The sequence below is a fragment of the Symphalangus syndactylus genome, chromosome 14, assembly GCF_028878055.3.
Source record: "Symphalangus syndactylus isolate Jambi chromosome 14, NHGRI_mSymSyn1-v2.1_pri, whole genome shotgun sequence".
NCBI lineage: Eukaryota > Metazoa > Chordata > Mammalia > Primates > Hylobatidae > Symphalangus > Symphalangus syndactylus.
The window spans coordinates 116,800,916-116,827,978 of NC_072436.2; the positions used below are offsets into that span (position 1 = coordinate 116,800,916).

A 27,063-nucleotide genomic window follows, 5' to 3' on the forward strand; every position below is an offset into this window, starting at 1 on the left:
CCCAGAACCTGTCCTGCGGTCAGACCACAGCTCGCTGGAGCAGAGAGGGGCTCCAGGACAGAGCTGGGCTGAAAAGCCGCAGGAAACAGCAGCTGCCAGAGCAGGCCCCTCTGCAGCAAGCGGGCCACACTCCACCATTCCACAGCTGTGGGGTGAGCTGTAGAAGCCTCACTGCAGAGTCAGGGCATGGGCCGGGCCTGAAGCCAGCCACCCCGGCCCCTGGGCTCAGGGCCTTCCTGAACACTGGGACCAGCGGCAGCAACTGAGGGAGCCCTGGTGCCTGTGGGGAGGTGGCTGGGGCCAAGGCTCACCCGACATGGAACGGACCCGGTCCCGGGCCCCGCGGGACACCTGCTGCCCGGCCTGGGACTCCAGCTTGGCCGGCGCCTCCTTTGTCTGTCTCACATGCACGCCGGGGCTGGAGCTGAGAAGAGAATCCCACGCACAGGGTGGACTCAGTCCCCAGGGTGCCACGTGGGCCTGGGCTCGGGACATCCGGTGTCGAGGCTGGCAGGCGCGGAGGGAAGGAAGGTGCAGTCACCTCGACTCCGGGCCGGACTGCAGCTCCCCCGAGTCCAGGCCTAGTAACGACCGGGTCCCGGTTCCCACGCTTGTCGTCACAGTGACAAGCTTGTTCCCAACCAGCCAGGTTTTGGTCCTGCCACCCGCCAGGAGGAACTCGCCCACAGGAGACCTAGAAGACAGGGAGCGTGAAATCCAGCTCGCCCGTGGAGCTCCCAGACGCCTCGGCTCCCGAAGGCCCGCCCAGCCCCGGAGTGCCGCCTGGACCTCTTCGGGACAGCCGTGAAGTTGGAGAAGACGTATCGAGCCATCATGTCCAGACAGGTTTCCGTGAGCTCCAGGTGGAGGGTTTTCAGGCTATCATCAGCCTGGGCCACGGAGTTCTCGTCTGCAGACCCCAAGCTGGCACTGGTGAGGGACGTCTGTATCCTGCTGGAGGGAGAGGCCATGACCAGGGTCAGGGTGCCAGGCAGGGCGGGCCGAGCCACCTATCACCAAGGGGCCAAAGCTCAACGCATGCACGGCCGAGGACCTCGCTCGGAAAGACCCCAACAGGGCGTGGGCGGCCCAGCGAGCCTCAGCTTGAGAATCACGTGGACCACATCGTCCCAGAGAACGAGGAGACGCTGGGTGGGGAAGACCAGGCCTATTGGTTGGAGCAGACTCAGGAGGCTAGAGATACAGACATCCCCTCATCGAAGCCCACGGGAGCACTAGGTTACGGACTCGTGGCGAAACGGTGTAGTCATGCAGAGAGGCGGAGGCCACACAGACAGGCCCAGATTGCATTCTGCCCGCAGGCTGCCTCCGGCAAGCACACAGAGGTCTGGGATCCCCGCGTGGCCTTTCACCCTCACCCTCAGGCAGGCGAGCAGCTGCCTGAGTTCCACACCCAGTGACAGGGAAGAGGCTTATACGGGGTTCAGTCTGATACAAATTTCATAGCCCCTAGGCAGTATTTTGCTCATGATACAGAATGTGCTAGAAAATGGCTTTAAGCCTTGTCAAGCACCCCTACCACCCCAACCCCTGGCCAAGTCCCGCCCAGCAGAGGCCGGCCTGACGTGAGAAGGTGGATGGACTCAGGGCCGCGGGACCCCTTGGCCTGCAAGAGGCTTCCAGGAGGAGACAGGTATCCCCTCTGCCAGTGCCAGCAGCGATGACCCACAGGCAGGTGACAGCCGAGAGCCCGAGAGCCCACATTTGCACCCGGACACTGCGGGGAGAACCAACTAAGGCCACGCCCTGGAGGATCCTGGCCCCCACCCTGGCCCTCCCAGGCTGCCCCACCCCAGCACCCTCCACAAATGCCCCTTCTTCCCTTTCAGCTACAACAAAAAATAAACCTTGGTGAGAGGAAAGCCCAAGGAAAAACGTCCGTCCTAGAGAATATGAAAAGGCCAAAACCAGGAGCGGTGTCTCCCCCAACCCGCACTGCGGCCCTTGGGGACAGCCTGGGGAGGCTGCTGCCCGGCACGCCTGACTCTCTCGGAGCGGCACCCCGAGGGGGCCTGGGGATGCGTGCAGCCAGCCCGTGCTCATACAGGGCCTGGGGACAGAATGCAACCTTTCCACCCCTCGTCACCGGCTCCCCCTGGGCTGGCCAGAGAGGACACGGGCAGACGATGAGGTCATGCAAGCAGCCCCATGCACTGCCACCCAGGTGCTCACGGGGCCAAGCTCCAGGGTCCGTGCCCCCCACCCGACAGTCCCGCTACCTGCGGACCACATGTTCAGACACACTGATGCTGCGGCACCGGAAGGCCTCGGCTGCAGAGCTCTCCTTGAATTCTTTCACGGGTGGAGAGTTATTCAAGCCTTGTTTGGGGGGTCTGGCTATCCTCAGACTATCGGGTGAGGAAGGAGCCCCAACGCCCCAGAGAGCCCAGCTCCCGGGAAGGGGAGAACAAGCCAGTGGAGGGGTGAGGAGGAAAGGTCCCAGGCCACAGGGTCAGGATGGAGAGATCCCGCGGGTGAGATGAGCAAAAGAGCCATGCCAAAGGGCAGTTAGCGGGGAAGAGACAGAAAACAAAAATGCATGATAATACGTCTGGTAAACATGACTGAGAACAAGCATGGCTTCACGCATGACACCAAAACAAACAACGTCAGTGCACATTAAACGTGTGTGGGTCATCCCCACGGCAGATTCCAGGCTGTGCTGGCCAGGCAATCCCACCCGCCCGCGGAAGGCAGGCACCGCCCAGCTCTGACCGAGGAGGCACTGAGGCCTCAGTGGCCAGGCCCTGAAGGTTGCTAGGAAAAGAGACCAAGACCCCAGAAAGGCGTCTCTGGCCGTAATGGCCGAGCTTGGCCCCGGCCCCCAGGGGCTGGAGAGAACAGCTTCCGAGTTGAGGTCCCGCTGGAAAATGCCGTATTCCCATCTAGGGAAAGCCAAAATAGCTTGGGCAGGAAGGTGGGGGACAGGAGGAGAAAGCCGTTCAAATGAAATGCAAACAAGGACACAGAGGCCAGCTCAGCTCTTTGCGATCTGGCAAGGCGGCGGCGACGAAGCAGAGTCCCCGGCTAGCAGCAGGCTGGGGGCTGCAGAGGAGGGGGCAGCCCCAGACAAGGCCGGCTCCTTCAAGGGGCTCAGGCACCTACAGCTTGCACCCCAATCCCCAATTCCACAAGTAGGTGCTTGCGGCACAAGCGGCCAGGACCCAGGCCACGGTGCTACTGCGCTGCAGGCCACCACGGCCAACCTGCTGAGGGGCTGAGGGGTGTTAGCGGCCCCTGCAGGTCCTGCCCTGCCTCACATACTCCAGGGCACCTCGGCCCCCAGCCACAGGACCCACTTCCACTCACTGACTTGGAGGCACCGTCTGCCAGGCCACAGCCCCATGTCCCTCCCCACCCCGCCCCGACACCAGGCACACCCCCGCAGGCCGCACCTCTTGGGTCTCTCGTTGAGACTAGTACTCCGGGCCCTGAAGCTGTCCTTCTCGGGGGTGTCATCAAAAGACAAGAGGACATTGGACCGCAGGCCCTGGCAGAGTGAACAGGCCCAGACAGTGAGGGGTGGCAATGGGGGATGGAGGCCCTCAAAAGGCCTGCCGGGTGCCCCCTGGCCCGGGACAAGCTGCAGGCTAGGGGCAAGGCGGCAGCACCCAGCTCCCACTCCTCAACGCCCGCCGTGCATCAAACCCCTGCAGGCTGCCCAGCAGAGCGCCCAGCACCACAGGCACAGCCCCAAACACTTTCCCACTGCCCTCTGCTTGCCTGTCACTCTGCCCTACCATGGACAGCCAAGAGCAAAGCAAGCCCTGGCCCACCAAGAGACACTGCCTGCGCCGGCCCTGGGCCCACCTTAGTGATGAAAGGCACGAAATCCTTCCGGAAGGGCAGGCGGCACCTGATGAACCACATGGCTATGACGTGATGGGCCAGACACACGATGTACTGATTAAACCTGAGATGATAAGGGGGCTGGCACTCCATCCTGACCTGACAGCAGGGAAACATCCCCAGGGCAGGAAGTGCATAAAACCGAGGCGCTCAGGCCTTGGGTACAAAGGCTGCCAGGCCTTTCTGCTGCAAGGCCTGGCCAGAGCCACGGCTGGGAGGCACAGGGCCGGGGGCGACCACTCACTTGGAGGGGTTGGTGTACGGCAGGGAGATGGCGAACACACTGGCATACTGCTCCGCAGCGAAGTTCCTGTAGAGGTGCGGCAGCCTGGCCAGAGCTGCAGTAACAGAGACAGTGGTCAGGGGAGCCGGGGGCCCGTGCAGCGCCTCTAAAGGCCAACACGGCCGCTCTGCCCACAACAGCGATGGGGTGCTGCAGAGGAGGGAAGGCCACAGCCACACGGACATCGCTTTCCCGACCCTGGCCTCAGCTCTCCGTCCCATGGCCAGCTAACCACAGCTCCCAGGCCAATTTGAGCTGTGGCCTACCATTTGTGTGACCCGTGAGGAAAGGCTTCCACACCTCTTTTTTTTTTTTTTTTTTTGAGATGAGTCTCGCTCTGTTGCCCAGGCTGGAGTGAAGTGGCGCAATCTCGACTCACTGCAAGATCCACCCCCTGGGTTCACGCCATTCCCCTGCCTCAGCCTCCCGAGTAGCTGGGACTACAGGTGCCCGCCACCACGTCCAGCTAATTTTTTTGTATTTTTAGTAGAGATGGGGTTTCACCGTGTTCGCCAGATGGTCTCGATCTCCTGACCTCATAATCTGCCTGCCTCGGCCCCCAAAGTGCTGGGATTACAGGCGTGAGCCACTGCACCCGGCCTCACTTTTTTTTTTTTTTGAGACGGTGTCTCGCTCTGTCGCCCAGGCTGGAGTGCAGTGGCGTGATCTCGGCTCCCTACAAGCTCCGCCTCCTGGGTTCATGAGATTCTCCTGCCTTAGCCTCCTGAGTAGCTGGGACTACAGGCACCCGCCACCATGCCCGGCCAATTTTTGTATTTTTAGTATAGACAGGGTTTCGACAGGTTGGCCAGGCGGGTCTCGAACTCCTGACCTCAGGTAATCCACCCACCTCGGCCTTCGAAAGTGCTAGGATTACAGGCCTGAGCCACCACGCCCAGCCAGGCTTCTATGCTTCTAAAGGGTTATAAACAAAACAGAAAGACTGACAGGACTCATATGTGGCCCACAAAGTACACACGATCTTCTCTCCAGCCTCTACACCAAGTGCTGGCCCAGCGGTGCCCTTCTGCTATCTAAACATTGAAGGCCTGCCCAGATGCGCACTAGGCAGTGGGGGGAAGGGGCAGGCACCTGCGCTCCTGAAGTCACAGTCTCGGGGAAGCGAACAAAGCCCCCCTGAAACGGCGTGTGCTCTGCTGGACAGAGAGGAGGCCTACCAGAACCAGGGGAGGGCCACTGCTCGGTGGGGAAGGGGCTTCTTCAAGGAGGGGCGTTCACCTGGACACTAGAGGGGTGAGAGGAGCCGCCCCTCAAGGCCCAAAGGGAGAGCACTCATGGCAGCCGGGCAGAGACGCTCAGGCCCTGAGGCAGCACAAGGCGAGACACCCAGGTTCCCCAAGGAGTCCTGAGAGAGGGCACCTGAGAAGCCCGCACAGGTCACACAGCCCGAACCTCAAGGGTGCATGTGCAGGCAGGGCGGGGACTCACTGGACAGGAACTCCAGCAGCGGGACAGCCATGCTGGCTGTGGCCGAGATGTGCGTGAGCTTCACCACCAGGACGGGCAGTGCCTTAATGATGATGTCAGGCATCTCCACGCTGCAGATGGACAAGGCCACGACGCACTGGCTGGCACAGCGGTGGATGAGGCCCTGCTCCAGGCAGTAGACCATCTCGCGCTGCAGGAGATAGGACACCTCAGGCCCCACCCGCTCGCAGCAGAGGCAGCCTCACCTCCCCCTCACCAACCTCCAGGGCTCCACCGGGAGAACAGCCGAGGCTTAGGAAGTCCCAGAATGCGTGTGGGGCAGAGCCAGCAGCGCTGAGCTACCCGAGCAGACTCTGCACAGCAGACTGCTCCGGTCAGTTGCATTCTGACACGATCCCACAGGCCAACAGAACCCACACACGCTGGGCTCTCATCCCCTGGTTCTGGACCCTTAACAGCCTGGCTCTGTTGCAAGGGGCAGTGCTGCCTCAAGTGGCAAAGCCGCCAGATCCCACACCAACCCTGGGCAGTCTCTTCCATGAGGACAGAGAAGATGAGCGGCGCTCAGGCAGAGCCTGGAGCCAGATGGCCTGCCGGGCAGTACCCCGGGAACAGCTTCCATTTCCCAAAGCCGGCCTCACCCCTCGGATACACTGTGGGCCAGTAAGGCTTCAGAACCTGCAGCCCAGCAAGGCTGGCTATGCTCTGGGGCAAGACCCATGAGGACCCAGTGAGCCTCTCAGAGGGTGTGAAGGGGCCCAACAGGGTGGGGCTGAGCCTGAGGGATGGGAACCCAACATCAGCTCCCTACAGGGCCACCATCAGAAGCTGAGGCCCGGGGCACAGATGGGCCGAGCCTCAGAGTCAGCATCTCCTGGCAGGCATGGCCCTGAGCGGAGGCCAGAATCTCTAGGACCACAGCTCCTCGTCCCAGAGGGCCATGTCAAAGAGAGGCGTGGAGGAATATGACTGGGACAGGGGGCATGAGGCAGGTCGCAGGTGAAGGGACAGTTTCCGGCACCTGACGGTGGGCGTGGAGGGAGGCAGAAGCCAGAGCCCCTGGCCTGCCCGCCCTGCGCCTCAGAACCAGCCCAGCTCCACCAACTGGCATGGCCACCTGCCCCATGGGACGGCAGGGACAAACCAGGCAACGCTCTACAGAGAGGAGACGCTGTCCGGGGTGGACAGGGAACACTGGACGGCTCCCAGGCCCCAGAGACAGCTAGAAGCACCAGGGAATCGGACGCCTCCGCTCTGGGCATCTGGCAGCCACCCAGGGAAGCAGAGCCAACTCACTCTCCTGGCCTGGCAGAAACTCGTTTATGAGAAAAATGTTGGGCCTACCTGGGCCAGGCCCTCAAATCCCAGGCCCCATCAAGCTCGCCTGTCCTGCTCTGACCTCCTACCTGTTTGGTTTTGTCCAGGTAGTTATGGTAAGAGATTAATGCTGTCAGCACTGGAACCACGGCCAGGTGCAGGTCAGTTCTGGAGAAGCCTTCTGGGGCGCCTCGGAGCCGCTCTAGTGTCTTTGGGCCTGAAAGCTGATGACCAAATCCAGGCATGAAACCCCTCCCCAGCGGCCAGGTCATGGGGTAGCCAGAGGGGTTGGGGAGGCCCTGGGAACGCAGGCTCAGGAAAGGGGGCCAAGGGGCTGGAGAACCTTCTTGCCTCCCTCCCAGGAAGGGCCTCCCTTTCAGAGCGGCGGGAGTGCCTGCCAAGTAACACACCAGGAATGTGATGTGAATGGCACGGGAGCCCCACTTAGGAAAAGGACAGATGGGAGATGTCCACACTCAGTGACATGCCCTTGGCTGGGGACCTCTGACGTCAGTCCCAAAAGCTGCGAGTAGGGGCGGGGACCCCTCCACCCTGCCGGAGGCACAATCTACGCTCCAGAGTGCAGCTGAGTCTGAGGGAAATGGAGCCCCAGCCTGAAGGGTCTCACTCACTCTGCCCAGAGGCTCGCATGCAGTCTTTTGGGGAAGAACCCTACTGGGTCCCCCACCCCGACCCCAGGCCGGCCACGCTACCATGGAGCAGAGAGCAGAGCACAGCTGGTCCACGCTGCAAGGGGAGGTAAAGATGAGCACTTTGTAGCGAAGGGACTCAGGCAGCCTGCCCAGAACCAGCTTCAGCACCTTCCAGTCAGACTCCTATGAGGAGAGGAGGCGTCAGGACAGGGCCTTCTGGACCCTGGTGACAGAGGCGGAAGCTCAGCGTCTGAGGCTCTGCTTGTGGCTGGACAGCGGCAAGGGCCACGGAGTCCCGTTCTCAGCCAGGGGGAGCCTGCCCAGCACAGGCCTCTGTCCCTGCAGCTGCTCAGGGAAGGGGGAAGGCTCAGCTCTGAGGGAGGGCTGCCCTCCACAGGCCAGACAGGGAGGGAGGCCCAGTAGGCAGGTGGCGGCTCCCTGTCCTCCTGGCCCAACGTGGAACGAATGGTCCCCGCCCAGCCCCACTCACCTGCTTCAAGCACTGCAGCAGGACGCGGAAGAGCAGGGAGTAGGGAAGGGAGCCCAGCCGCACAGCCGGGCCTGCAGGCGCCGGGCCAGGCGGCCCTGTAGGAGGAGAAAGGGGGCCGCTGGTCTTCTTCTCAGAGCCTCTCTCTGGCTCCCTGCAGAAGCAAGAGAAGCAGCTGAGGCCAAGTCCGCGCAGTAGGAACAGAATAGACTTGGTTCCTCCCGACCCTGGGACATCCCCCAGACATGCAACCAGCGCCACCACGGCCCCAGCGCCTCTGACGCCCTGAGCCTCATGGGCCATGGGGCAGTCCCACGTACATGTAGTCGCAGACGCAATAGGGGCTGAACCGCACGACTCCATCCTTGTTGGGCAGGCCGAGGCGGTGCAGTGAGTCGGCCCGCAGCAGCAACAGGAAGTCAAAGGCCTGTCAGGGAGAGGACGGTGAAACCCAGAGCCAGGCTCGGGCAGGCCCAGGACAGGCGGCGTCCCACCTGACTGGACCCATGTCCAGCACCACGGGCACTCAGAAAAGGCCACCTGCTGATGTGCACACACCCACGTCCCAACACAAGACACAGGCTCTGTCCCGGTGACATCGGAGGCCCAGCACCCACAGCCTCCTCCCTCCCTTGCCTCGGAGCTCACAGAGCCTGACGTCCACCACCACAGCTGGGCCTGCCTGGGACGGAGGGGATGGGCGCCTCGCTCCTCTGGCAGCACCACACACCCCCAACTGCCAGAAAGCGGAGCTCAGCTCCCAGCCCTGCCACTTCTTCCATCGACAGGCTGAACAGGATTCTCAGGCCACAGGGGTGGCCCCAGAGAGCACCTGCTCTAGGAGGAAGGGCTCCCACCCCAGTCACCTCTGCTCAGCCTGGTGCCGACATCCACAGCACAAACTCAGTGCAGCTCCTCCAGCCCTGTTCTGCCCAGCCCTGCCCTCTCCAGCCCTGCCCTGCCCTCTCAACTCTGCCCTGTGCTGCCCACCTGCCCAGCCCTCTGCTGCAGGTCCTTCACAGATTCTGCAGCACCAGGAGCATCAGGGCCATGCACTGCCCCGGAAGTCACCATGCTTCCTTTTCTCTGCCCCAACCTATGCCACTGTGCAGCTTAGGGCGACAAGTCACAGATGCGTGCTGCAGGCAGAGGGAAGGACACCAGGACTGGGGAGGCTGCGGCCACAGTGGGTGCAGAGCAGGGACGGTCAGCTGAGGCCCCATCCTGGGGCCGTCTCTGCAGCTTCCGGGAACCGCACCTGCCGAGCTGGGGATACCTGGCTGGGCCCCCAGGAACTGGCTGCCCACCCCCAGCCACCGTACCTGCAGCCGGATGCTGCTCGCGATTGGCAGGGTGTAGCTGTGCTTGTAGTGTAGCTGAATGTGGCTGACCAGCATCTCATACACGCGCGTGGCGTGGCTTGCAGGCAGGGTGTACAGCTTGGTCTGCAAAGAGAAGACGCAGCTCACCACGGCGCAGGAGGTGAAAACGCAGCCCTAAGACAGCACCCTTGTCCCGGAGCAGGGGCCGGGACGGCTTCTCTAGAGTGCGTGCTTCAAAACACACGACCTTCAAACCCAGGACCACCAGGGCTCTCTCTCCACAGCAGCAAAAAGTAAAACCCAACCTCGTGCCCATCTCATCATCAGGGCAGCGATCAACAGGTGAGGAAGAGTCCATTCAATGCAGAAGCTCCAGCTGCGTGACAGACAGGGCAGAATGGGGCAGGGAGTGTGAGCTGCAGGGCGATCCCAAGTGTAGGCAGCCCCTCCCGAAAGGTCAATGGCACCTCCCTGACAGGTGAGACAAGGTGTGAGGAGCATCCGGTGCCTCTAGCAACCCTGGGGACGGGGCCAGCAGGAGCTGGCCTGAGGGACCCTTCGTGGCACTCGGGAGGTAAGTGGTTACACTGTTATCCTTTTAAAGAAATGATTAACACCTTTAAATGATTAAAGAATCATTTAAAGAAATGACTGAGGCCAGGTGTGGTGGCTCACGCCTATAATCCCAGCATTTTGGGAAGCCGAGGCGGGCGGATTATGAGGTCAGGAGATCAAGACCATCCTGGCTAACATGGTGAAACGCCGTCTCTACTAAAAACACAAAAAAATTAGCTGGGCACGGTGGCGGGCACCTGTAGTCCCAGCTACTTGGGAGGCTGAGGCAGGAGAATGGTGTGAACCCGGGAGGCGGAGCTTGCAGTGAGCCAAGATCGCACCACTGCACTCCAGCCTGAGTGGCAGAGCAAGACTCTGTCTCAAAAAAAAAAAAAAAAAAAAAAATTAGCCAGGTGTGGTGGTGCATGCCTGTAAATCCTAGCTACTCGGGAGGCAGAGGCAGGAGAATCACTTGAAACCAGGAGGCGGAGGTTGCAGTGAACCAAGATCGTGCCACTGCACTCCAGCTGGGGTGACACAGAGAGACTCCATCTCAAAAAAAAAGATGATTAAATGATTAACAGTTTCTCCTCGTCTCAAAATATTATGACATAAAAGCAATATCCCTTCCTTGAACAAAAAAGAGGTGGAGGTGGGGGTTCACACAGTGCCTGGCACCCCCCACTCCAGGAAGGCCACATGGGACCAGCAGAAGCTGCCGCCCTGCCAGGCCCACTGGGCAGGCAGGAAAGGAGGAATCAAACTTGTCACCGTGTCCATTATGCAAACTCTCTGACCCTTCAACAGCAGGAGGCTGGTCTTCATGGGTCACTTATATGCCAATTTTCTTCCACCTCTCCCACCTGAGAGAGCAAGACCATGTGTCTCCTCTCCTTCCTCCTCAGTCCCCTCAACATGAGGATGACAAGAAAGAAGACCTTGGTGATGAGCTACTTCCACTTAAGGAATAGGAAATGTATTTTCTCTTCCTTACGATTTTTTTTTTTTTTTTTTGAGACGGAGTCTTGCTCTGTGTCCCAGCCTGGAGTGCCGTGGCGCAATCTCAGGTCACTGCAACCTCCACCTCCCAGGTTCAAGTGATTCTCCGGCCTCAGCCTCCCGAGTAGCTGGGATTACAGGTGTGCGCCACCACATCCAGCTAATTTTTGTATTTTTAGTAGAGACGGGGTTTCACCATGTTGGCCAGGGTGGTCTCGAACTCCTGGCCTCGTGATCCGCCCACCTCGGCCTCCCAAAGTGCCAGGATTACAGGTGTGAGCCACCATGCCTAGCATCTTAATAGCATTTGCTTTTCTCTAGCTGACTTCACTGTAAAAACACAGAATACATAAAACACACGAGCTGTACGTTAATCGACTGTTTGTTGTCGGCAAGACTTCTAGTCAACAGAGGGCTGTTGGTAAAGTTTCTGGGGAGTTAAAAGTTAGATGGGGATTTTCACCTGCACAGGGGCTGGCGCTCCCAGTCCCATACTGTTCAAGAGTCAACTATGTTACTTTTCAATTATAACAAAAGAAATGAACACAGGCCGGGCACGATGTCTCACGCCTGTAATCCCAACTTTGGGAGTCTGGGGTGGGTGGATCACTTGAGGTCAGGAGATCAAGACCAGCCTGGCCAACATGGTGAAACCATGTCGCTACTAAAAATACAAAAATTAGCCAGGTGTGGTGGCGCGCACCTGTAGTCCCAGCTACTCAGGAGGCTGAGGCAGGAGAATCGCTGGAACCTGGGAGGCGGAGGTTGCAGTGAGGTGAGATCGTGCTGCTGCACTCCAGCCTGGGTGACATACTGGTGAGACTCTGTCTCAAAAAAATAAAGAAATGAAAACAGCCAGAACCAGGACTCTGCCTCAACTAGGAAATATCTCAGTTCTGCAGCCCAGACCCTCAAGCCTCCAGGGCTGGAGTTCCAAGTAAGGGCAACAGAACCTCTTTCCTTCCCTCTGCAGAAGCAGGAAGGTTCTCAGTTCTTCCAGGCCATAGGCCCCCACAGCCCAGCACACCCCTTCCCAGTCAGTCAGTAAACAGCATGGTGCTCGTGTGGATGAGACACCAAGGAGGTGATGCCTGTTTTTGTTTTGTTTTGTTTTTGAGACGTTGTTTCATTCTTGTTGCCTAGGCTGGAGTGCAATGGCGTGATCTGGGCTCACTGCAACCTCTGCCTCATGGGTTCAAGTGATTCTCCTGCCTCAGCCTCCCGAGTAGCTGGGATGACAGGCATGCACCACCACGCCTGGCTAATTTTGTATTTTTAGTAAAGATGGGGTTTCTCTATGTTGGTCAGGCTGGTCTTGAACTCCCAGCCTCAGGTGATCCACCCACCTCAGCCTCCCAAAGTGCTAGGATTACGGGCATGAGCCATCACACCCGGCCGATGCCTGGTTTTTAATCAAACACCACAGCCAGGTGTGGTGCCTCATGCCTGTAATCCCAGCACTTTGGGAGGCTATGGTGGGAGAACTGCTTGAGGCCAGGAGGTTGATGCCAGCCTGGGCAACATAGCAAGACCCCGTATCTACAAAAAATGAAAAAATCAGCCAGGTGTGGTGACGTGTGCCTATGGTCCCAGCTACTTGGGAAGCTGAGGCAGGACGATCACTTGATCACAGGAGTTCAAGGCTGCATTGAGCTATGATCACAGCACTGCACCCCAGCCTGGGCGACAGAGTGAGATCTTGTCTCAAAAAATTAATAATAAAAAAAAAATCAATCACCACTTTAAACTTCCATGGCAAGAAATAAAAACCCATGACATATAAACATGACACGAAATTGTTCTACCATCCAACATCTTAAGGATGAGCTTTTGAGCAAACTGATTCACACATTATATTTTACATGATACTGACACTGACAGTCACACGTAAGTGATGCTGTGAGGCTTTGAAAACTAGAGGCAGGCCGGACGTGGTGGCTCACACCTGTAATCCCAGTACTTAGGAAGGCCAAGGCAGGAGGATCACCTGAGGTCAGGAGTTTAAGACCAGCCTGGCCAACATGGTGAAACCCAGTTTCTACTAATAATGCAAAAAATTAGCCGAGCGTGTTGGCAGGTGCCTGCAATCCCAGATACTCAGGAGGCTGAGGTAGGAGAATCGCCTGAACCCAGGAAGCGAAGATTGGAGTGAGCCAAGATCACACCACTGCACTTCACTCCAGGCTGGGTGACTGAGTGAGACTGTATAAAAAAAAAAAAAGGTAAGTCAGAACCCTTACATGCTGCTCGAGTGGATGGAAAATGGCACAGCACCAGAGGAAAACAGCCTGGTATCGCCTCGAAACATCTAATGCAGACTAAACCTAGGGCCCAGCAATCCACTCCTAGGTGCAGACCAGAAGTGAAAATGCAGACCCCGCGAAGCCCTCGTAGAAGGTTCACAGCAGCACCACTCACCGCAGCCGCAAGGCGGACACAGGCCAGAGGTCCACCAATGGAGGAGCAGATAGACAAAATGTGCTCCTTCCAGATGAGGGAATACTACTCAGCCATGAAAAGCAGGGGAGCACCAACAGCTGACACAACCTGGATGGGCCTGGACGCATGGCACTGGGTGGAACAATCCAGTCACGAGACAGGAAACTGTTCTACCATCCAACATCTTATGGATGAATTTTGTGTGACTCCACTTCCATGAAATGTTGACAGTAGGCAAATCCACAGACACAGGAAGCAGCTTGATGGTACCCGGGCTAAAGGAGCAACGGGGGGTGGGAGCGTGTGCTACTGGCATGCTCAGGAGGTTCTCAAGCTCACTGTGGGGATGGCTGCAGAGCTCTGTGAATTTACTGAAAACCACTGAACTGTTCACTGTGAATGGGTAAATTGCAGGATATGTGAATTAAATCTCAACAAAACAGCTGCAAATATTAAACGGACTGCAGGGCGGGAATGGAGGGCCACCTTTACTTCCCAGGTGCTGTGCTGGGCGCCGAGGGCAAGTGCCATGCTGAGGATGGTACATGGTTCCGGCCCTGACTCAGAACCACAGAGACAAGCTCTGGTCAGGGCGTAGAACAGGGCCTCTCACATCCCTGCTGTGACCAGGAGAGGCAAGCAATGGAACCTCCTTCCATCCCTCCACAAGAGCAGGAGGAAGGTTCTGCTGCCTGCTGGGACCACTGCACCCTCAGCAAATCCAGGGAGGGTGCAGGTCCCACTGGGGAACAGACTCCAACACAGCGCAGATGCAGCTGGTGGACGCTCGCCATGCGCGCCCCGGAAGCAGAGGCCTCATGCAGAACACCCACCTGAAGGATGACCAGAAGCCCCAGGACGGCTGTCTTCACATCCTCCAAGGAGGCCGAGTATGCAGCCACATCCCTTTCTTCTAGCTCTGGGGGTGCGGAGAGGGAGCGAGCCATCACCTTTGAAGAGAAGGCCAGGACTTACACACAGGCTCATGGTTCTCTGAGGCAGTAGCCCTGAGAACACTTTCTACCACAAACACCTTCTTTTTTTTTTTTTTTTTTTTGAAACCGAGTCTTGCTCTGTCGCCCAGGCTGGAGTGCAGTGGCACGATCCCAGCTCACTGCAAACTCTGCCTCCCGGGCTCACGCCATTCTCCTGCCTCAGCCTCCCCAGTAGCTGGGACTATAGGCGCCCACCACCGCACCCGGCTAATTTTTTGTATTTTTAGTAGAGATGAGGTTTCACCGTGTTAGCCAGGATGGTCTTGATCTCCTGACCTCATGATCCGCCCACCTCAGCCTCCCAAAGTGCTGGGATTACAGCCATGAGCCACCGTGCCCAGCACTTTTTTTTTTTCTTTTTGAGACAGAGTCTTGCTCTGTCGTACAGGCTGTAGTGCAGTGGCAGAACCTTGGCTCACTGCAACCTTCACCTCCTAGGTTCAAGCGATTCTCCTGCCTCAGCCTCCCGAGCAGCTGGGATTGCAGGCGCCGGCCACCACGTGTGGCTAATTTTTATATTTTTAGTTACAGTCAGGATTTCACCATGTTGGCCAGGCTGGTCTCGAACTCCTGAGCTCAAGCAATCCACCCACCTCAACCCCCCAAAAGGCTGGGATTACAGGCATGAGCCACTGTGCCCAGCCTTCATCTTTATTTCTCAAAAGCAAAGATGCCTTTTATACCCGACTGACTGTGCAGAAACCAAAATGCATCTGAAAATCAAAGAGCAAGCTGTTGGCTGGGCAGGGAGGACGGCAGGCCAAAGCCCCGGCCCCAGGTCTGGGCTCCAGCGTCGGTCCAGGAGGCCCAGCCCAGCTGCTCCAGAGTGTGACGGGACACCCATGTCTAGGACTTTCAGTCAGGACACAAACCCAGCAGTGGCAGGCCCTGCACAGGCCTCGGGACACCCATCCTGCAGGGAGGGGAGCCTCACCTACAGACACAGCCATCTGGTCACTCGAAGAAGAGGACACAGGGCCCAGAGGCCATTTCTGCCCATGGAGCTCTGGCACCCTAGCACCCGGCCCTGGGTGCAACGGCTCTCACCTTCTCGATGATGTCCAGCAGGCTGTTGAAGTAGTGTGTGTGGCAGCCCTCTGCCAGGTCCACCAGCAACTGGGTAGCCAGCTTTCGGACCTGGTGGTCTTTATCCTCGGGGATGTGGGAGAGCTGCGAGATGACCACTGAGTTAATCAGCTCCTCCTGCACAGGCACAAGGGAGGCCAATGAGCACCAGCCCAATGAGGGCCACATCTCATGACACTTCCAATTCCTCAGGAACCGACCCAGAAGCAGCGGACATGTCCCTCCGGACTTCAGCACAGCCGGGCAGGGAGCACAAGCACCCGCTGAGCGCGACTCAGAGACCCCGGGGCCCTTTCCCAGGGATCCTGTCCAGTTCCTCGTTCAGAAGGCTGGTGAGCACCCCACGGCGGCCTGGCACAGGCACGGGGCCCACGACTCACAAGGAGCAGCCAAGGTGAGGCCCTGTCCTTCACTGTCACAGCCGAGAACCCCTCCCACATGGTGCTGTGCGTGTGTGCATGAGGGTGCGTGTGGCTGTGTACACGCGTGGGCATGTGCACGTGTGTGCCTGTGCATGCATGAGTATGCGTGTGTGTGCGTGCTCTGCTGGGGACAGCGTGAGTTTTCACAGAAGCAGATAAAAAGTTCCACAGGAAGAGACCAGGACAAGACCAGCCCTGATGAGAGAAGCCAGAGGACCCAGAAGAACTTCCGGGAGGACCTTAGCTCCCTCAGACAGAAAGCGGGACTGCAATGCCCAGCAAAGGGCAATTCAAGGAGAGTGGACGCTGGGGAGAGGAGCAGAGTGGGCAGCTCTCAGGAGGGCAGGACTGCGAGGCTGCAGGGACGGGTGCGGTGGGAAGGTACAGCCTCAGAGCCTAAGCTGCACCTCCTGGGAAAGGGGTGTGACTGGCAGGCACACAGGTGTCTCTCAAGGAAGGTGGGCCTGGGGCCAGAGCTCCCAGAGGAGGGAGTGGAGAGGGAGAGCGCGCAGAGGAGAGAGCACGCAGGGCTGGCGATCAGGCAGGTGCACAGGGTGAACGTCATGACAGAAACGGAACACAGCGCCCCCACGCGAGACTGGTCTAAACGAACAGAATTTTTTTTTTTTTTTTTTTTTTTGAGAGGGAGTCTCGCTCTGTCGCCCAGGCTGGAGTGCAGTGGCGCCATCTCGGCTCACTGCAAGCTCCGCCTCCCAGGTTCACGCCATTCTCCACCCTCAGCCTCTCCGAGTAGCTGGGACTACAGGCGCCCGCCACCACGCCCGGCTAATTTTTTGTATTTTTTAGTAGAGACGAGGTTTCACCGTGGTCTGGATCTCCTGACCTCATGATCCGCCCGCCTCGGCCTCCCAAAGTGCTGGGATTACAAGCGTGAGCCACCACGCCCGGCCTCGAACAGAATTCTTTTTCTTTTTTTTTTTTGAGACGGAGTCTTTTCTGTTCCCCAGGCTGCAGTGCAGTGGCACGATCTCGGCTCACCGCAATCTCCACCTCCTGGGTTCACGCCATTCTCCTGCCTCAGCCTCCCGAGTAGCTGGGACGACAGGCGCCCGCCAACACGCCCGGCTAATTTTTTGTATTTTTAGTAGAGACAGGGTTTCACCGTGTTAGCCAGGATGGTCTCGAGCTCCTGACCTCGTGATCCGCCTGCCTCGGCCTCCCAAAGTCCTGGGATTACAGGCGTGAGCCACCGCGCTCGGCGAACAGAATTCTTAAGAGGATCCTGTGCTCGGTGACAACCCGGCCGGAGCTCCCTGAGGGCAGGCACTGTGCCTTCCTTGCTACTTGGCCACATGTCAAGGCCTGGCAGAGGCACCCAGGACGAGCAAGCCAGTGAATGAACAGGGGTAAACAGACCACGCTCGGGGCTGCAGAGGGTCCAGCCAAGACCGAAGTCCCAGGCAGAGCCCGGCTCTGCGGGAGCATGTGCACAACGGAGACAGCCCGCCCCATGGAGAAACAGTCCTGGGTCCCCAGCTGCAGCCGCCCTGGACACGCACCTCATAGAACTGCCTGTTGATGAGCAGCACAAACGACAGCACGTCCAGCACCTTGATGCGCACGGCGCCTCGGGACTCGCTCCTGCGGGACAGCAGCCTGCTGGGGCGGGTGGGGAGTGCCCGGCCACAGCCCCACACCAGCCTGTCTGCCTGGTGCAGGCCAGCCCGACTCTGGGTCCTCCCGCGGCCAGGCACACAGGGCACAGAGCTCTGCCTCCCAGGGAGCGTCTCTCCAGACGACCCCCCAAAAGAGGGAGCCCAGTGGCATTATGAGAGGACCCGTCCTGCTGGACTGGAAAGCAAGCTAGCACCTGCTCACCCAGAGCCAGGGCTCTCCAGAGGCAGAGAGCAGGGCCCTGCTCATCGGGCATCCTGAGACCCAGCCCGGGTGGGCCCCAGACAGAGACAGGGCCAGGCTCCGGGTGCCAGGCAAGGCTAGAGAGGACCCCCCACCTGAAGAATCTCTCCATCAGCGCCTGCAGGTTCTGAATCCAGCCGTCCTTGGCCGGGTGGATGGACTGCGCTCTATAGGAGATCAGGTTCAGGAGGGAGGACTCCTGTCAAAAGAAGAGCCAGTGTTGCCCCTCTGCCCGTCTGGCGCTCTCCTTCTCCACACTGGGCTGCTGATCGAGAGGCTGGTTTGCTGTCAGAGCCCAGCCACCTCACAGCCTGCAGCCCACAGCCCAGACACAAAGGCACTCCTGGCAGCGGGCGAGACTTGTGTCCAAACCACTGGGCCCTAAGCTAAGTGTTCCTGGCAAAATGACTGAGGCCGCCTGGGAGCCACAGGACTCCACGGAGTCGGATGGAAGCTTCCTCCACACAGGGGGGAGGAAACTGACGGGTGGGCTAGCACCGAGCTTGTTAGCAAACACGCGCTCTGCCCACCAGTGCCCTGGCAGCCTTCCCTGCCCGAGTGCAGAAACCTGGAAAGCAGGTGCCCACCTGGCCCTTAGCTTCTGAGGCTCAGAAAGCTGCACTTCACCCAGCACCCAGCCCCTCCCCACCAGCCAAACCCAAAGGCCCCACCCAGGAGGGGGTCTCACAGGCCTCTGGTCCGCACATCTCTCCACCAGTTCAAAGTATCTCTCCTGAGACCCGTGGAACTCGTTCTGGTCACACAGCTCCTCCACTGTGGTCAACAGGTCATGGACGATGGTCCTGAGTTCCGGGCTGTCCAAGGTCTGCAGTACCAGGCACCATGACACAGGCTGACTTCCACTCCCCACATGGACTCGACACCAGAGGCCTCGCTACACACCCACCGCATGGAGACACCCCCAGCCCTCTCAGGCCACTCTGGGCTACATGGGTTGAGACACCCCCCAGATCCTCTCCAGGGGCCACCCTGGCCCACGTGGGCCAGGACACCCCCCAGATCCTCTCAAGGGGCCACAGTCGCTGTGACGGCAGCTGCTGTTCCTGCCCGTACCCCACCCCCAGGGAATCTTGGCTGTGCCCATGCAGCTGGGCCAAGAAGGAAGCTCGGGCAGGAGGGCCAAGAGTAGCCACAACTACAAGCCTTTCTTGCCTCTCCCAGGTCCAGCCTCTTTTAGAAGCCCCAGGCCATGGCCTCTGCCATTGCCACCAGCGGTCAGGGGCAATGCCCTGGCCCAGCGAGAGGCTCTGAGAGGACTTCAGTCCCTGCTAAGTCCCAGCTAACTCCCGGCCTCCCTTCTGCTGCCTGGCCTCCTGTACATCGCCCGCCCCAGGCTCCAGGAAAAGGCGCAGCCCTCAGGCTGCTGGATACTAGCCTCGCCTCCCCAGGGCCCCTGTGCTGATGAGCCTGTGTGGCCATGGAGTCCTCTTTAAAGCTGTGGCTAACAGACTCGACTAATGTGGTCCTCAAAAGTCATGCCAAAGCCACACTGGCATCCCTCTGGGAATTGTGCCAGGGCCCACTCAGGCCATGAAGGTGGCCTGCAGGTCACTCTGCGGACTGTGGGCAACACTGGCCCAGCCCCAGTTCACCTACTGCGTATTCCTGTCTGGGGCCAAAATGATGCACCACATCTGGAAAAATCAGACCTGTCTCCAGTGGAATGTGGATGAGCACCACTGTGAATCACCAGAGAACACAGTTCCGGCAGTCTCTGCGTGACCCCCAGAGATGGGGCCCAAGGTACTATCTTCTGAGTGGGCCGAGCCTGCCTGTCTGGGGTCCCGGTGCTCCCTGGAGCTCCTGCCCCCACCCCACCTGGAGCTGCTGAAGGAGCCGTTCGATGATGTTCAGCAGAATGTCCCACGTCACCACCTGGAGCTCCTTCCTGTACTTCTTGATGAGCCTGGTGATGGACAGGACGATCTCATAGGACACCACCTCGTTCGGACATGCCATGGCCTGCAACACGAGCCCGGCCAGCACACAGCGTCAGAGTTGCTTGCTCGCTGTGGGACGCCCTACCCAGTCACCCTTGGGACCAGGAGTAGCACGTATGAGCCCGCAGTGCCCACCACACGTGCATCAGGGGCCGCAGAAACAGCACGTGGGGCACCCAGGAGGGGTTTCTACACGCTCCAGCACGGTCAGGACCCAGATGGGCTCCACCCCCACGCCTGCCTGCAAAGTCCCTGACTCGGACAGACCAGCAACTGAATCCTGGGCACCCGGTGGGCCAGCCCAGCAGCACCTGAAAGCTGCCCCGAGTTCTGTTACAAGCTGTGCACAAAGACAACATCCCCCCACTGCCCCTACGGGGAGGGGTGTAGCAGGAAGAGCAGAGGATCAGGACAGCCCTGTGACCTGCACCGCAGCTCCTCACTATAAAACCAGGACGATGCCATCGCCCCACCCTCCAGGGAGCTGTGAGCACAGAACGAGGACGGACACGAAAAGCGCTCTGTCATCACGGGGCACTGTGGAAACTGAAGCTGTACCACCGGCGTCATTGCAGAGACAGGGCAAGATCAGCACTTGACAAAACAGAGCCGCCGACAGCAAAAGAACGGCTACTCCAGAGGCAGCGTTCACCCCTCCACTGCCAGCTCCAGAAGGTGAAACTCACAAGATGTAAGGTTTGCTTGAGAATAAAGCCTTTGGACCAGGCGCCTATAATCTCAGCACTTTGGAAGACCAAGGCGGGTGGATCACCTGAGGTCAGGAGTTCAAGACCAGCCTGACCAACATGGTGAAACCCCATCTCTACTAAAAATACAAAACACGGGCCTTGGCCGGGCACGGTGACTCATACCTATAATTCCAGCACTTTGGGAGGCTGAGGCTGGCGGATCACCTGAGGTCGGGAGTTTGAGACCAGCCTGACCAACGTGGAGAAACCCCGTCTCTACTAAAAATACAAAATTAGCTGTGCGTAGTGGCCCATGCCTGTCATCCCAGCTACTCAGGAGGCTGAGGCAGAATGGCTTGAACCGGGGAGGCAGAGGTTGCAGTGAGCCGAGATCGCGCCATTGCACTCCAGCCTGGGCAACAAGACTAAAACTCTGTCTCAAAAAAAAAAAGAGAGAGAATAAAGCCTTTGGCTAGGCATGGTGCCGGGAGTCTGAGGTGGGTGGATCACTTGAGGTCAGGAATTCGAGACCAGCCTGGCCAACGGGGCGAAACCCCATCTCTACTAAAAACACAAAATTGGCCAGGCATGGTAGCAGGCACCTGTAATCCCAGCTACTCAGGAGGCTGAGGCAATAGAATCACTTGAACCCGGGAGGCGAAGATTGCAGTCAGCCAAGCAGAAAGAGCAGAACTCCTTCTCAAAAAAAAAAAAAAAAAAAGACTAAAGCCTTCACAGGGCCCCAAACCTCACCCCCAGTTGCAACGCAACTGCCTGGAAAGGCCTAGAAAAGCCCCCGCAGGCCCCGCAGCAGGACCCCCAGCGGGGTGGGTGGGCAGGCGTGAGGGGAGCTCTCCCGTTCCTGCCAGCTCACTGCGTACAGAAACCACCTTACCTGGTAAAACGATGGCAGCACGGATGTCGGCGAGTTCCTGAGAGAATAGAGCCGGTGGGCTCCCCAGAGAGCCATGCCCACAAAAAACACGGCTCCTCTCAGCAGGGGCGCGTCCTCCATGTAGGCTCTGGAAGTGTTCCCCAGAGAGACGGAATGTGAGCAGGGCCCTGGCCCAGGGTCCGCCATGGATGTGTGAGGTTGCTGAGGCTCCTGCAGCAGCCCCAGAGGTCCCTGTGCTCGGGGGGCAGGAGCACCGCTGGGGAAGGGCAGGGAACAGGCCAGCAGTAACGCTCTTGTTCACTCTCGCACACAGGCGGCACCCATCACTGCTGACCACGCTGTGAGCTACAGGTCATGCCAGGGACAGGAAGCAGACAAGAGGGATGGCCCACAGCCTCGCAGTCTGGGGGAGACAGGCACCAGCCACACAATCTCACAGGTAAACGCAAAATCTCTTCCTCCAATCACAGCCAAGAAGGAAAGCCACGGCAAAAACTACTCAGTGAGGTGGGGGAGTTAGTGACCACGCTAAGCCCTCAGTAAACAGAGTAACTCGGCAAAGGTGGAAGAACCTGCTGGCAAGAGGAATCGGCATGCACGAGCCCTTGGTGGACAGGAGAAGGCAAGATGGAGGGAAGGAGAGATGCAGGGGCTGGGGCAGGGCTGGGAGAGATGCAGGGCTGAGGCAGGGCTGGGCCCCAAGGCCTGGTTCCACGGATGGAGGGAAGGAGAGATGCAGGGGCTGGGGCAGGGCTGGGAGAGATGCAGGGCTGAGGCAGGGCTGGCCTCCAGGCCCTGGTTCTACGAGAGGAAGGAGGGAGAGATGCAGGGGCTGGGGCAGGGCCGGGAGAGATGCAGGGCTGAGGCAGGGCTGGTCCCCAGGCCCTGGTTCTACGGGAGGAAGGAGAGAGAGATGCAGGGCTGAGGCAGGGCTGGTCCCCAGGCCCTGGTTTACGGGAGGAAGGAGAGAGAGATGCAGGGCTGAGGCAGGGCTGGTCCCCAGGCCCTGGTTCTACGGGAGGAAGGAGAGAGAGATGCAGGGCTGAGGCAGGGCTGGTCCCCAGGCCCTGGTTCTACGGGAGGAAGGAGAGAGAGATGCAGGGCTGAGGCAGGGCTGGGCCCCAGGGCCTGGTTCCATGGGAGGAGCCTACATCCCGAGGGCACTGGGAACCACCTGGCTTCCGGCAAAGGGTGACACGGACATATCTGCATCAGAAAAAGGCCACCGGGGTGCTGCATAGAGTGGGCTTCAGGAGGCGCGGATGGATACAGGAGAGCAGGAGAAGGGGGAGCTGGCAGCATGGGTGGGAGGCCAGGGTATGGGCAGAGGTGAGCCATCTAAGGGCTAAAGCAACAGAAGTGGCCACAGCCTGGCTGTGGGGGTGAGGGCAAGGGCAGCATCAAGGCCAAGACCTCGAGCCTCGCCTTGTAACCTAAGCAGAGGACGTCCGAGCGTGGGGCAGGCACTGAGCTGGGTGTGGATATTCTGTTTAACTGACAGAGGAAGGAGAGGACAGAGACTCACTCCTAGAAGTCATGGGCCTCGCTCTAGTGGCAGCCTCTGGAACAGCTGCCCGAAAGGACAAGGACTCTCTAAGCCAGTGTGTGCTCGGCAGGGGACACTGGGGCTGCACCGAGGGCTGTGCTGGCCTCCGCTGCCCTGCACCCCGCCCACCACACTCACCTGTCCTCCATGAGGTGGCACATGTTGTAGATGGCACTGTGGCCCAGATGGGTGCCAAGGAGGTTCCGCATCAGCTGCGAGACACGATGAGTGTCAGGGGCTGGCAGGCACAAGCCCTGCCCCCAGCCCCAGTCCCTCTGCTGGCCCCGCCTGGCTGCTGCCCTATAGCCACCCAAGGTCCAGCCAGCTCGTCACCATCTCCTCCCAAATACAGAGGCAGCAGGGTTCTCAAAATGCCACCAAAACCCTGACCTCAGCTCAACTGCCTCGGAAAATGACACTGGCCGTCCCTCAACAGGCCATTGTCTGGCCACCCCAAGAATCAGACAGCCATTCATGGGAGACAAGATGGCCCTTGTCCCATCCATGTGCCCTGAGGAACCTTCCAGAGCAGTTTCAGAGACCCCACCTTCCAGCAAGGCTCGCAGAGCTCCTTGACGTTGATGGTGCGACAGAGAGTGATGATGAACAGCGGGAGGCTCTCAGCCGGCAGGCAGTTGTAGCAGACCACGGCATCCAGCACCTGCAGGGAGACCTGGTGGAGAGGGAGACGGCTCACGCCGGTCCTGCCCCAGCTCCTCCCCACAGGAGAGGACACCCAGGCCTCCTTCCCACCTCCTTCAGCCTGCGCTGCCACCTCTCCCCACTGCCATGGCAGCCTCTCTCCAAGCCACAGGGCAAGCGGGCATGTGGGAAGCACCTGACGTCCCTGTCGCTGTGGGTCATTGATGCTGTCACCCACCCTGAGCTACATCTCCACATGGAGGCGCCCGGCTATCCTGACTTACGTGGGGGACTCCTGAGGCTGAGAGACCGAGCAGCTTGCCCAGGGCTACACAGCCAGCAGGTGGCACACAGGGCTCAACCCCCAAGCCCCAGCCTCCCAGAAACCAGGGTGAAATGGGCCGGCCCTGGGAAGGGGAGGCACTGACCTCTATGTCCACAGAGGACGCGGTCCGGACGCACAGCAGACAGATCATCCTGCAGGGAGCACCGAGCTCAGTGCCGGCAGCACTGCCTGGACAGCCGAGCCACCACGGGCTGTGGTCTAGTCACTCTATGACGTCAATAACAGGCACGGCTCATCCTCCCTGGGGGTCCCACCCACCCAACAAGCACTCAGGTGCCTGCTGTGCGCCAGCCACTGCTCTTGGTGCTGGGTGTTCAGCATGAGGGAGACAGAGCTCATGCAACGTTCTGAACAAACAACAAGAAGATAACCGAGACATGAGATGAGAGCTAAACAGAAGATAGCTAGGTACTTCTCCTTTGTTTTTTTTTGAGACGGAGTTTCACTCTTTCACCCAGGCTGGAGTGCAGTGACATGATCTCCGCTCACTGCAACCTCTGCCTTCCGGTTTCAAGCAATTCTCCTGCCTCAGCCTTCCGAGTAGCTGGGATTACAGGCTCCCACCACCATGCCCGGCTAATTTTTGTATTTTTAGTAGAGACAGGGTTTCACCATGTTGGCCAGGCTGGTCTCGAACTCCTGACCTCGTGATCCGCCTGCCTCAGCCTCCCAAAGTGCTGAGATTATAGGCATGAGCCACTGTGCCCAGCCCAACCTCTATTTTTTTGGTGGTTTCAACTTTATTCACTGCGGAGCCGAACTTAGGACCATTATCAGAACAGGATCTCAATTCTTTTCTTACTGAACCATCCTTGCGATGTACTCGTCGAGGTAACAGCTGTTGAATTTGACCAAGTTCACCAGCACCAGAAGGAATTCCGAGGACAAGCCAACATCCATCCACTGCAGCACAAAGTCAGCTGCGGGAGAAGCGGCGGTTTGCGAGGACGCCAAATCTGCATCTCCCACTCACCTCCCCCTCCCCACGCAGGGCAGTGTGTCCAAACCCGTCACTGCCAGAAACCACATCATCAGTCCCCCAGCAGCAACAGACAGACCACGCACTGGGCCCGAAGAGGCTCAGGGGAGCCCAGGCAGGCCGGCTACGCACAGACACTAGGATCTACGACCCCTGGGGCTGCACAGAGGGTCTGCACTGAGGCGGCAGCAGAAGTGTGTATGCCGTCCGCTCAGGGCCCAACCCGAGGCTGGGAGACGCCGACATCACCAGACTCCTGGACGTTCCCCACCCCCACCAGGGAGCGGCTCGGAGGAGACGTGCGCACACTTGGCTGCCGGCCACGTCACCTCAAACAGGCAACCTGATGGTAGGCACCTAGCTGGCACCTGTCCTGCAGGCAGCCCAGCCACTGAGGCCCTTTTCTGGGCGACAGAACAGCAGAGCCAGAGTCAGACGGATCTCTTCCTCCTCTTTCTCTACTTCTCAGAATCATGACACAGAGACCCAAGACTAACAGAAACCTCCCACCGCAGGATGGCAGCAGGAAGGTCCCCAAAGTGGAGAAAGGAGGAGGAGGAAGACGGGACCAGTGCGCTCCGATGAGACCAGGTCAGCAGCACCACCTCCCAGTGACAGAACTCGCCCAGCTCCTGTCGCTGCAGGGGTGTTCGTAAGCCCCAAGCCCTAGAGACTCACAGTCAGCAGGTCTGGGGTGAAGGCCAGGACTCTGCATTTTTAACACGTGCCTCGGGGGCACTCTGGCCACGCAGGTGAGCCCAGGTGCATGAAGCAGCGTGGGCATACCCGCTGCAGGCCATCCCTGAGAACTGCAGCCCCTCCCCAGCCCCAGGTTCTTCCCATCCCAGGTTCTACTTGATCGTCAAGGCCAGAGAAACCTCAAACCCAATATGGCACCCACCCAGCTCTTCCTCCAAGTAGGTGATGTGTCTCCCATTGTCTGTGAGGGCCTTGAAAACTTCCAGCCTTTCGTGAAGGTCTTCGTTAGAAGGGTAATCCTTGATGACCCTAAAGAAGAGGGCTCTGAGGACCCCCAAACGTTCGCCCTAAAGACAAAAGCCACAGGATCAGCAGAGCCTGGCAGCGTTGCCCACACAGCTGCCAAGAAGTCCCTGAAGTGCAGGGGCGCCTGGACTCCAGCCCTGGACCCCTCTCCTTTCCACAGAGGCACCCTGCAAGGGACAGGTCTGCAGCATCAGTGGTGTACAGGGCAGGGGGCCGGATGCACCCCCCAACAGCAGAGTGGCTTATGGGGAACAACTGCTGTGTGTCGGGACCTGGCACAGCGGGTGGCACAGAGCAGGGGACGACACAGCTCCTGCCCAACCCCTGCACTCGGTGCAGGGCAGACAGCCTGGTGCTCAGAGACTGAGGACAAAGCCTGAGTGGGGGAAGCCCAGGAGAGCCTGTGAGAGTGGATGGCCCTTCTGAGCAGCTGGGACATGAAGGAGTAGAAGTGGCCAACCAGGGGAGGCAGGAACACCAAGAGGCCTGGGTGTTCAGGGTCAGCCAAGACCAGCACAGCTGGAACGCAGTGAGCAGGGGAGCGGCCCCGGAAGGGTGCAAGGGCAAAACAACACCGTAGCCCCACACCAGCTGCCAGGTACGGTCTCAGCACTCTGCGAGAACTGCCTCATATGATCCCCAGAACATCCCATAAGAGGAAGGTGCAATGACTATCTGTTTACAGGCGAGGAGGCAGTGCCCACGGTCACACAGACCTCATGACACCAGGAGACCTCACAGGGCGTCCAGCTCCAGAGCCCATCAGCCCCTAGACCCTGTGCCCAGCAACTCACCGAGGCAGGAGTCCAAACATGGCCCAGCAGGGACAGGACAGTCAGTGGGTGGCCTGACATCACCCATCCCAGCATCGCCTCGGGCCTTACCTGCCCCTGCACAATGGCCTTCAGCAGAGCCAGCACCGCGTGCCGGGCCTCCAGTGGCCGCTCCGGCTGCAATAGATCCGCGACTGCCTTCCAGAGTGCTTCCACTGCGTGCTGTCACCAGCAGAGGGGACAGTGGTGAGGATGTGCTCTCCAAGAACCCTGGCCCCAGCAACTGGAACAGTGCCGTGAGCAGAGGGCGGGGTGGAACAACGGGGGCTTGTGACTGAGAGCCCCACGTCTAAAGCTCGCATCTCCTGTGTCTCCTGCAGCCTGAGATGACCACAGGCTTCATATGGTGCCTCAAACCCCAGCAGGTCCCTTTCACCCCCACCAGGCGACAGACTGGGGGCTGAGAAGACAG

General features: G+C 59.2%; 1 protein-coding gene across 18 annotated transcripts in view; it reads right to left on the minus strand.

Annotated features, from left to right (window-relative positions):
- Nucleotides 1–27,063, minus strand: part of TSC2 (TSC complex subunit 2) — a 41,553-nt gene that overhangs the window by 8,636 nt on the left and 5,854 nt on the right. For 5 of the 18 annotated variants that reach the window (XM_063618396.1, XM_063618394.1, XM_055243185.2 and 2 more), the window contains 25 exons: nucleotides 26,703–26,813; nucleotides 25,715–25,859; nucleotides 24,637–24,754; nucleotides 23,917–23,965; nucleotides 23,394–23,519; nucleotides 22,985–23,058; nucleotides 21,301–21,427; nucleotides 19,595–19,738; nucleotides 18,444–18,581; nucleotides 17,851–17,954; nucleotides 17,398–17,479; nucleotides 15,417–15,572; nucleotides 14,208–14,324; nucleotides 9,382–9,504; nucleotides 8,380–8,486; nucleotides 8,063–8,213; nucleotides 7,633–7,755; nucleotides 7,009–7,143; nucleotides 5,603–5,792; nucleotides 4,115–4,208; nucleotides 3,832–3,934; nucleotides 3,417–3,511; nucleotides 790–951; nucleotides 542–694; nucleotides 312–424 (listed from right to left, as the gene is read on the minus strand). In XM_063618396.1, coding sequence (XP_063474466.1) covers nucleotides 312–424; nucleotides 542–694; nucleotides 790–951; nucleotides 3,417–3,511; nucleotides 3,832–3,934; nucleotides 4,115–4,208; nucleotides 5,603–5,792; nucleotides 7,009–7,143; nucleotides 7,633–7,755; nucleotides 8,063–8,213; nucleotides 8,380–8,486; nucleotides 9,382–9,504; nucleotides 14,208–14,324; nucleotides 15,417–15,572; nucleotides 17,398–17,479; nucleotides 17,851–17,954; nucleotides 18,444–18,581; nucleotides 19,595–19,738; nucleotides 21,301–21,427; nucleotides 22,985–23,058; nucleotides 23,394–23,519; nucleotides 23,917–23,965; nucleotides 24,637–24,754; nucleotides 25,715–25,859; nucleotides 26,703–26,813 — 3,040 coding nt within the window. Of the gene's footprint in view, nucleotides 1–311; nucleotides 425–541; nucleotides 695–789; nucleotides 955–2,240; nucleotides 2,370–3,416; nucleotides 3,512–3,831; nucleotides 3,935–4,114; nucleotides 4,209–5,602; nucleotides 5,793–7,008; nucleotides 7,144–7,632; nucleotides 7,756–8,062; nucleotides 8,214–8,379; nucleotides 8,487–9,381; nucleotides 9,505–14,207; nucleotides 14,325–15,416; nucleotides 15,573–17,397; nucleotides 17,480–17,850; nucleotides 17,955–18,443; nucleotides 18,582–19,594; nucleotides 19,739–21,300; nucleotides 21,428–22,984; nucleotides 23,059–23,393; nucleotides 23,520–23,916; nucleotides 23,966–24,636; nucleotides 24,755–25,714; nucleotides 25,860–26,702; nucleotides 26,814–27,063 lie in introns of all 18 variants that reach the window. The other 13 variants (XM_063618385.1, XM_063618383.1, XM_055243172.2 and 10 more) reach the window with 7 other exon arrangements.